Consider the following 10716-nt stretch of genomic DNA (forward strand, 5'->3'; position numbering starts at 1 on the left):
AGAATTGCACAGGTGTGAATTCATCCTAAACGTAAACCAAGACACGTGTTTTTTTAACATAAGATAATTACACGCACAAAAATTCCTTAAAGGGGCTGTCCATGTTATTGGTATAACTCCTACTGCATGCACTAAAATAATAAAGAGTCTTATCCTCACCTCTACTGCTTTGTTCTGCGCTGTTGCTCGGTCTTCCACACGTTTAAACGTGACGTCAGAGGGTAGACCCGATGCAGCACCGTGGGACACAGCGGAAGTGGGAAGAGGTGAGTATATGTCTGTCTATTATGTTCCTGCATGCAGAAGGGATTTTATCGATTTAGCTATAACTCAGACAGCCCCTTTAAAGTATTCTGATTATCAGAATTATATGGGACAGTTCTGATAAACAGTATATATTAAAGAACTGCTGTGTGTGCATGCATATAACTTATGTAAAAAAAAAAAATTATTTGGTTTGAACTTCATAGTTATAAACATATGAAATATGGGGTTCAATTTTCCCAGTCATCACAGCCCCCCACAACTATACAGTCCCCCCACATACCATCTTTTTGCGAAGCTACACTGAGTCTTTAACTTTTATTTGGTGCTGTACACTGATACACCAGGACAGTGCAGTCAGTGTACAAGGCTAGAATTGATTGGCTGAGGCTTGGCCAATTAGCTCTATGCTTGATCTCTGCATATTTCCTCAGCTCATAAATATACTGCATTGTGTTACACTCACTTGGCGTCTCAGACAGCTTTTATCCCCGTCCTACTGCCTATTAACTTGGACCCGATATTAACCATGCCCAAAAGGTGCAGGATTAGTATTGATTTTACAGTTCTGATGAAAATCAGAATTGTGCTGTATTCCAATGGGGATCAATCAAATTAATTTGATTAATCACTCAGCCTTAGCTTCACCCCATAGTCTATGGGGAGGTAAGAAGAGAGGAGTAGGGGGAGGAGGAGGAAGTAGTAGCTGGTGTAGACGGATGGAGATCCAAGGAAACTTTGCTGCTGGCTCTCGAAAATGTTTTATCTCAGCCCAATAGTGGATTCACAACAACACTGCTCAGTACTGCTATATTATGTCCTCCATGCTATTGTTACTTCTGTTTTCTGTATGTGTGCTATAGAGAAAATCTTGCTCTTTTTTTGTATGAAGTGAAAGATATAGCAGTTGAAAATTTTCTCCCACCTTTCTTAGAGCTGAGATTAGGGAACACTGATATAATTTGAAATTCAGCTTGCATAACTTAAAAGGGCTAAAAAATGCAGAGTGCATGTCAAATAATGGGCAGAAATGCTGCTATACCCCATACACATATGAAAACATTCTGAAAAGTTGTCAAATTTAGTTGCGTTTTAATAAAATATACTAGAAAATAATGAGGAAAAAAAGTTGTCCCATGGGTTAATAATGCTGCGGTCTGCTCTTTGCTCCTCCATGTTTTGTGGCATGGTAAATATTCTCATTCAGGTATTTTTACATGTGGGTAACAGTTTGCTGACCCTTGACTTAGGTTTGCCCCACTTACTGCCAGTTTGCTCACCTACTGTACAACATGAGGCCACTTTGTAACTTTTTTTCCAGTGCTACATTGGGTTCCTAATCCACCCCAGCTGATGAGAATGCCTGGCTTGGTCTTTTGTAAGCAAAGTGGTTGCAGTAGTAATGCAATTTAAAATTGATGTTCAGTACTGCCATATTTTTGGAGCTTTCAGAGTTTGGTTGCACGTTTTGTGAATAAAATCTGAGATAAACATACGATTTCTGAAGACTTTTACGATATGTTTAGTGAGAAGTTATTTTTCCCCTTTTCACCCATGTCTAGTTGTAAGCAAACTGGCTGTAGCAGGAGCCCCCACACCTTCTGTTCTGTCGATAACCAGGAATACTAAACCCCGGCCCCTCCACTGTCTGTCCATTAAAAAAAAAACAATTTCAAGGATGTAAAAGAAATTAACATGATCATGGCTACTTTCTCATTGATTTCACTGGAAAAAAAGTCAGATGTGTTAGTACAATTGTTCATCCCCATAGGCCATCTACCTGTTCACATAAGAGATGTACAACTGACCAGCCAACATTCTCATGCTTCCTGAAACCGACCGATCAGTCGATGAACCAAGTGTTGATTTGTCAGCTGATCTTTGGCCCTCTGACACCGCCTGATAGTCAGGTGAACGAGCTTTCAGAGGAACATTCGGGCCTGATTAATCGGGTCATGTAAAAGAACCTTTAGGCACTGTTAACATTGGCTAAGATCATTTTCCAAATGGATGCTAAGAAATTGCATTTAGTTTTAATCGGATCCCATCAGGTTTCTGGCATTTTAAATGTAAAGATTGCACACATTTTGTTGTTTAAAAAAGAAACCTTACCCTTGACAGAGAGCATGAAATGTCAGTGTGAACCGAGCTGAACTTTTTTCACAGTAGCATAATATGTTAGGCCGAAAAAAGACCTATGTCCATCCACTTCAGCCCATTAACCCCAATGTTGATCCAGAGAAAGGAAAACCTTGTAGACTAGGAACAGAATCTTCAGCTTCATGTTCTTTGCTGAAAGGATGGTGAGAAAAATAGAAATCACCAGGGTAGTTTATAGGTTTTGAACATTAATTTTACAGAACGCATGATACACACAGGTCCTGAACCATAAGTGTTTAAAAAAAAAATCTGTCTTGTCCATAACACCCAGATTTCAGAATTCATTCTGTAGCGTAAGTGTGAAAATGAAGAGCGTTCCCATTGTGTTTTCTTAGATCTTGATAAGGTGTTCCATGTTTAATAGTTAAACATTCCGAACAAGAACGTATTGGTGGAGATGCTCTTTGCTATAATCCCCACGGATAGTAATGATGATTTTTTAATATTTGACTAACTAGATTTTAATCTTTATTTTATTAAATAGTTGTGCAGAGCCAGCAGAAGAATGAAGGGATATTTTGGCAATGAGTCTTGAGTTGAGCATTGAACAAATTAGAAGAGGGGAACTTCAGAGTATATGATCATACAGCAAAATTATATATGGCTCAAACAGAAATTGACAGTGATTTAGGCAGATAATATATGAAAAACTGAGACTGGGAGGAATCCACATGTTAAATGAATTTTCTAGGCACAGAAAATTGTACCTGAATCAATTTATCATAGAAAAGCTAATAACTTTGTTCCTAAAGCAGCACTTCTTGTGAGCTCAAATATCATTCACCCATAGCAGGAAGTTGAATTTCAATTGCCAGGTAGTCTGTCTTTTTGCTCTGTGAGCAGTAATCCCCCTCCTTTCTGTGACAGCACATCATGCACAAGTCTAATGCTGGCCATATATGTCAGATAGCTATTCACCTGACAGCTGTCTCTTCCAATACCTCAGCCCCATACACATGCATGCTTGGCTTGCCAAGTGTGCACATGTTCTCAACGAGGAGAGGGCAGTGTATTACATTCAGATTCCTCTGGCAGTAGCTTATCTCCATGAGAACAAAATGATCAAACATCCAACTGCTGGACCCTTCGTTGCCCTGACATCTGCCTTCGGGGAAGAGTCGGGTCGTCTCCTTACACATTAATTGGTCACCGAAAGTTAGTGTTTGTCTGGCATTAATATGTATGGTCAAATTAATAGTGCCCTAGTATTCTCACCTGTTCCCTCTGCAAGTCTCAGGGAAGGGGGGTGATACAGAAAGGAGAATATAAAACCAGCCCACTGTTAGGGTGGCTTTACCCAGGATGACGGGTGCATAAGTCATCCCAAGGCCTATCAGTCCTTTATCACTCTTGTGACTTCTTGAGCGATAGTTGTTCAGTGAATGGAGGCAGTGCACACTGGGATCTCTTCCAGCCACCTACCTCCATTCACTGTGAACAGCTGGTCATTCAAAGATGAACAACTGCCTGTTTACACTTAGCAAGAACTCGCTCTCTGGACTTTTCATTTTCAGTGAGCTGCAATTAAGCAACTAGCGACTACTCACTGATTTCTTGCTCAGTTCCCTGTCAGGTCCCGGGTTTACACAGGACAACTATCACTGAAAATCATGCGTTTGAGTGATTTTGTGCCCAAAAGTTGTCCCACAAGCTACCCTTAGGGCTAATGCCCACAGACGGATTTCTGCCATGTTTTACGCAGCGGAAATCCGCTGTGTTATGTTGTAGAGTGAAAAAAACTCATGCTGCGGAAATGCGCATGGCCGGCTTCCATTGTAGTCAATGGAAGCCAGCCGTCACAACATACTTCTGCTGTAGCACAATAGAAGTATTGCGTGAATATGCGTCACCGCCAGCTGCGTCATCCCACACTGCCGGCGCATCACACGATGTACTGCGCATGTGCGATGGCCTGCCAGGCGAGACGCGTACAGCGGATCCGGAGAGGTGAGTATGAGGTCTTTTGAGGGGCGCTGTGACAGACTCTGCTGCAGAGTCCATCACAGCTGTGGGCATGAGGCCTTACTTAGACTTGTATGTTATTCTGTTGTTAGAATCAGGGACCTGTAAAGAGAAGATGAATGTAGCTACTTCTTACAAGGAGAAATGGCTTATCTTCACAAGTCTGTGGCAGTCCAGGAAAAGAAGATAAGAGAGCCCAGGGAAATAATTTATAAATGAACTAAAAGCAAACCGCATTACAAAAAAAACTACCTGCAAGCCAGTAATAGTGTAGAAGGCTGCAGGCACTGAAATCGTGTCCCTGTACTCCCTCCTTAACAATGTTCCTCAGCTGCATGCTTAAAGGAGATGTCCCGCGCCGAAACGGGTTTTTTTTTTTTTAAACCCCCCCCCCGTTCGGCGCGAGACAACCCCGATGCAGGGGTTAAAAAAACCACCCGCACAGCGCTTACCTGAATCCCGGCGCTCCGGTGACTTCTCTACTCACCGCTGAAGATGGCCTCTTCCTCCGTGGACCGCAGCTCTTCTGTGCGGTCCACTGCCGATTCCAGCCTCCTGATTGGCTGGAATCGGCACGTGACGGGGCGGAGCTACACGGAGCTACACGGAGCCCCATAGAGAACAGCAGAAGACCCGGACTGCGCAAGCGCGGCTAATTTGGCCATCGGAGGCCAAAAATTAGTCGGCACCATGGAGACCAGGACGCTAGCAACGGAGCAGGTAAGTAAAAAACTTTTTATAACTTCTGTATGGCTCATAATTAATGCACAATGTATATTACAAAGTGCATTATTATGGCCATACAGAAGTGTATAACCCCACTTGCTGCCTCGGGACATCTCCTTTAAATAGGGAAAGCTCAGCCTTGCAAAAGTGATTTTCTATTAAACATCTCAAACTTGTTAACCAGCCTGATGAAGGGGCCTCTGTGCTTGGAAACTTTGCAAATATAGTTTTTCTGGTTGGCCAATAAAGATATTACTCATATATGATACTTTTGTCTTGTTTTATACAAAAGTATTTGCCAGCGCATTAACCTTGTCTACTTAGGCTTACATGATCAATTTTGCTTAATTATTATAGAGCTTTTAGGCAGTATTTTTAGCATTTATTCTTTCAAATTAATTTCTAAAATACTGAAGAGAGAAATGCATTTACAAATTAGTCTTTAGTTATGTTTGAACAGTTCATGGCAGATCATTTTTTAGTCATTATCATTTAGATATTTGTATAATTTTACATTTCAAATTGTGTTTATGTAAACTTGACAAAATAAAACTTTGTCTCACACGTGTACGAACAGCAGAAAGTTTTTCATAGGCTGCATTTATATTCCTAGTTGAAAGACAAACTAGTAAACACTACATTGAACTTCTTTACAAAAGATTTGATAATATTAATATAAAAAATGGAGGCACCCCAAAAGTGGCCTAAAAGTCAATGATTTAAGATAAAAGCCAAGCAAATTTACTCCATGTATAGGCACTCTCTAGAAAAGATCGTGCCGTAACATCAAGGGGCCTGGAATACTCTATATAATCAGATCACCTGTTCTCAGTCAGCAAAACTGGACATCCACAAAAGGAGAGTGATCGCATAACCATATCACCGAGTCAGGTCCCGATATTAATCAAAAGAAAAAAGGCCAGTGCTCCAGAGAAATATTTAGCCAAATGACCAGGCAAATATTAGGATTAAGTAGTTCACTTACTCCAGCATGAAAATGGGAACCCCCTTAAATCAGAAATTAAACTCCCCTATTCATGATAACCAGACGTACACAGCATCGGTGGGTTGCGATTGGCTTTTTTTTCAACAATACTCACAGGACCATCCATGGGTACAGCAACACTGTGCAAATTATATGACTATCCAGAGAAACATCACTAGGGTGGTGCAACCCGTTTCAGGGTAATTAATTCCCCTTTCTCAAGCCCATAATCCAAGCAACAATTAAATATACTCTATACAAGAAGTAATAACTTGTGTTAGCACTCGATAAACTTGTTTATTACCCAGAGTTGATACTTGAAGCACCTGGCCCCAATGCATAATAGAAAAGGATGCTCACACACATTTATAGGAATGTCAGCCGTACCCATGTATATGAGGGTGTCCTAACTGAATGCCATTAACATAGCGTGCCTATGCGATTTGTGCCTTTACATAGTGTGCCACTCATTCCTTTTATATGAGAACGCCTGCACTACACAAACCTAAAATGCGCAAATAGCATAGAGAACCATGGCCAATCTTCAGTTCGTCATTTTAACAAATATTACATATGTAGGCATGCAACAAGTGTTGGGGATGTATGAGCACTTTAACAAGACCCACTACCTATAATGTGCTCTTTGTATACTGGTGTTCACCCCAGCAGGCCGCAGAACACCCCTATAGCTATTGCACTGGTATATTATATATTGCATCCAAGTACAGCACTTTTTCTTACGAAATATTGGAAATGGACTTCATGAAGGCATGTAGTTCTAGTTTGCTCATTTTTGTGTGTTTCCTAAACCTCGCAGTAGGATTTGGGTAGAACTGAGAGTAAAATGTAAAAGTTGTAACAGCTCAAAGGAGAACAGTGTTTAATTGGCTTGCGGCTGGTTTTTGTCTTCTGTAAATGGTCAGTTTATGAAACTACTAATTTAATGTTCTGCAAATGCCTTTCCAGCTGTGCATAGTTGTACAGATGAATATTGTCATCAGCGGTATTCATATAATTCCAAGCCTCAGCATTTCCACTTCATAGCGGGAACCCAGCTAATAAGATATTTGTCAATATTCATGCTGTGTCTTGTAACTCACTTGCAGGAGGAGTGCTTCTTGAATCTCGAAGCTCCAATAGCCAGAGTATGTGGTTATGACACACCGTTTCCTCACATCTTTGAACCTTTCTATATACCTGATAAATGGAAATGCTTTGATGCACTGCGAAAAATGATTAACTACTGAGAAAAGCAATACCGTTTTATGTAAGTATTCTACTATTGTGTTCTGGCCGAAGGAAATGTTATCAGCAGTACGAATATTTTTTTTTTTTTTGCCAGATGACTTTTTCATGTTTTTACCTAGATGTCGTCTTCTTCCAGCCTAATTTATGATTTCAGACTTTTAAACAACAAAATAAGTAATTCCTTTTGTTTCTAATTGAACAAAATTAGGGTAGAGATATTAGCCTGCATATATCCTTCCCCACTTGTTCTGAATGTATGTGCAGCTTCTGCATGGAGAACAGAGCAGTGACGTTTTATAGTAGAAGCATGGATATTTAGGCATATTGGGGGAAAAAAAGAGAAAGTACACTTTTGGCAGTCAAATATTTGAAATTAAAATTTGATTACACTTAATATACTTTAACGTGCTTAAAACTCACAATGTATTGTTACTTGTGGACCAGACAGAATGACATAAAAGGCTCCCAACCTATACATCAAATGGATCCATAGGCCCCCTTCACCAGACAGAGGTCCCTTTGACTTCTGTTCGGTCTGTATCTGTGAGGGTTACAGTATTTTTACTGGATGGTATATAGAGCAACAGACTGCGCTATTCCATGCAAAATAAATTTACATACCTGTTAAAAGTATAATAGTCTATAGGTGATGGATGACACTGTACGTTAGCTATCATAGGCAATGGTTTAATAGGTACATCATGAGCTTTCCAATAACTTTTCATGATGTATCCATTAAATGAATATCATTTAGCCTATTGGTGACACATACACTAAACAGATGTATCAGAATGCATTACACGGATGCATTGGGAAGAGTTCCTAAGGTGTACATTTTAATGGAGGCACTGATGCCTCACAGTGGCATCCATCACCTAGACACTAGAAGGACATTTATTTTGTGGCGGTGTTCTGCTGCATGGATACTCTCCGTTTCTCGCGAATCCTTATAGAAATCCAATTATTGTTTTAAATGGTCTGTATTAAGATGGAATTAAGTTCCGTGGAAAAAGTGCATGCCTTACCAACCCCGCCCGCTGTAATGTGCAGCCTGCTTCCTGCTATGTACACACTGTCAGCAGCTCAGCAAACAGCTGATTGGTGGGGATTCTGAGTAGTGGGCACTCGACTATCAACTACTGATGACCTATAGGTCATCAATAGTTAAGAAGTTGGCAATCCTTTAAATATCTCTGCAATATATTTTCTTTTCTAGTGTGATTCCTGATCTGAGATATTGGTGAGTGGCGCTATATGGGTATTGTATGATTTGCTTGCTAGTTATCTCTATTTAAGAGCAGCCTATAGTAGGCTTTATGCATGTAACGTGCCCATAGGGAAGGTTCAGGGTTTTGGTTTTTTTTTTTGAACCTATGATGAAATGGTATTATAACATGTAGACATGATAGAGGGGTACCTTGTGGAGCCCCATATGGGATCCACGTTACCTGTGTAGTACTTGAACATCCACTCATTTGAATGACTGCCATGTAATACCTCATTTCCTTTGGGGGCGCCAGTGCTTGGCTAGTTGAAACTTCTCTGGCGATAACTGCTGATCAGTCAGAAGCCAACCAAGACTGATTTTGTTTTAAGAAGGTGTTTTCTGACAAGTAGATCAATCTGATGATCAGGACTTGGCTGCTGTGTGACCCCTCATTCAAACAGACATACACCTACCTATTCTAGGAACAGGCGAGGCAAGTCTTCATTTAAATAAGTGAGAGTTAGAAAAAACTAAGCACTTTTTCTTGCTTATTCTTTTGTGTTTTCTTGATTTTTGAAAATGAATGATTTTTTAATTAAACAAAAATATAAAATTCCATTATAGTACTTCAGTGTTTATTTTTGTGATTTGTATTTGAATTTGCATGAAACGTTTATATTGTAATTAAACATTTTATGCTATTGTATGAAAAGTGGGTTTTTCTTAAGTCATCAAATAGAATAGAGCTGATAATCAAAGTGTAATGAAGTTGCTACTTAATTGTGAATGAAAAATGTAATGTTGCTGGTCAGTTTCTAAATTCTGGCTGCTATAAAATGTTTTAATAGACTTCAACATAACTATGCTGTCTTATTTCATAGAATTTAAGACCTCTTTTCGATTACACTGGAAGTTTGCACAAATTTGTGCTAGTCATGTAGTTAAGAAGGACCTGATATCTAATAGAGCATTTTTTTATTCAGCAAATCTTTTCTTTTGCAGAAAGCTGCCGAAGGATGAATACATTGAAAATTGTCCTACAAGTCACTTACCATAAACACTTTTTTGGACAATGTTCTGGAGTCCACAGTACTGCCGCCCTGAATACAGTGAATTACCAGTGCCTGAAAAAACTAGACTTTCTGATTCAGCATTTAATGGATTATTCACTACTGAAACATTTGTGTTTTGTATTATACTCCACTAAGGGCTCGTCCACACTGACATTGGGTACAGTTAAGCATTTCTGATTCCCTGTTCAATTTGAGTAGTAGAGAAATAGAAATAAAAATGGAATTAAACCTTTACATTTTGTTCCCCATTGATTCTCAATGGGTTTTCATTAAAAATGGAAATATTTTAGTTGAATTCTGTTCCTTTTCATTTACGTTCTCCAATTGGAACAAATAGCACAGTCAGCTATTTCTTCTGTTTGAGAACATTCTATTTCATTTCCATTTTCAAACAGAACAGAAAAACTGAAATGCTTAACTGTGCCTACTGCCTGTGTGGACAAGTCCTTAGTGATCTTCAGAAGAATAAAAATACATTGGTTATTTAATATTTGTCAGAATGTGTCACTATGGAGGAATGATGTGGCTGGGGAGAAAAGCAAAAAGGGGAGTCTATTAGCCCTCAAGACTCCTAATGAAAAGGATGTTCTAGAAGTATTACTGACATGCATTTGGTTTCGTATAATATTGGCTTTAAAAGGACACCAAAAGCACATTGATGGGATCGGAGCTACAGTAATTTAAATCAGAAGGAGCTGTACTCGTCCAAAACCGTGATGTCCTTTTCCTGCAGAACGAATTGAGCTTGTCCAAAATTGTTGGGGTTTAAAATAAGGACTTTATAAAAACTTTTGATTTAGAAATTCTGTCTGGCTGATTGTTCCGCTTAAATGTAATGAGACTAGAAGAGCATTTGTTGAAGAAGAACCTAGGTATTTGAGTTGAAAATGTTTGCAAAAGATTTTAAAAAAACTCTTCAGTTCACATACAGCGTAATTATTGAGCAGCTGCCAAACCAAGTGAAAGATCCATGTGTCCATTGCTCTAGATTGATTTTTAGAGACTGAAAAAGAGAAGTTAGTTTGGTAGAGCCTAAATAAACGAGAGGTTAGATGGGACAACCAATAGAAAGGGAAGGGGGTGATAAGGGT

The 10716-nt window shown here is 39.4% G+C and overlaps 1 protein-coding gene across 1 annotated transcript in view; it reads left to right on the top strand.

The window, feature by feature from the left end:
* BCKDHB (branched chain keto acid dehydrogenase E1 subunit beta) overlaps window positions 1–10113 on the top strand; it is a 201515-nt gene extending 191402 nt beyond the window's left edge. Inside the window, exons 10-11 of the mRNA XM_066604919.1 lie at window positions 7204–7364; window positions 9555–10113. Coding sequence (XP_066461016.1) covers window positions 7204–7344 — 141 coding nt within the window. The 3' untranslated portion in view covers window positions 7345–7364; window positions 9555–10113. The remainder of the gene's footprint in view (window positions 1–7203; window positions 7365–9554) is intronic.
* Window positions 10114–10716: the final 603 nt, after the last annotated feature.

This window comes from Eleutherodactylus coqui, chromosome 1 (genome assembly GCF_035609145.1).
Source record: "Eleutherodactylus coqui strain aEleCoq1 chromosome 1, aEleCoq1.hap1, whole genome shotgun sequence".
NCBI classification, from domain to species: Eukaryota; Metazoa; Chordata; class Amphibia; order Anura; family Eleutherodactylidae; genus Eleutherodactylus; species Eleutherodactylus coqui.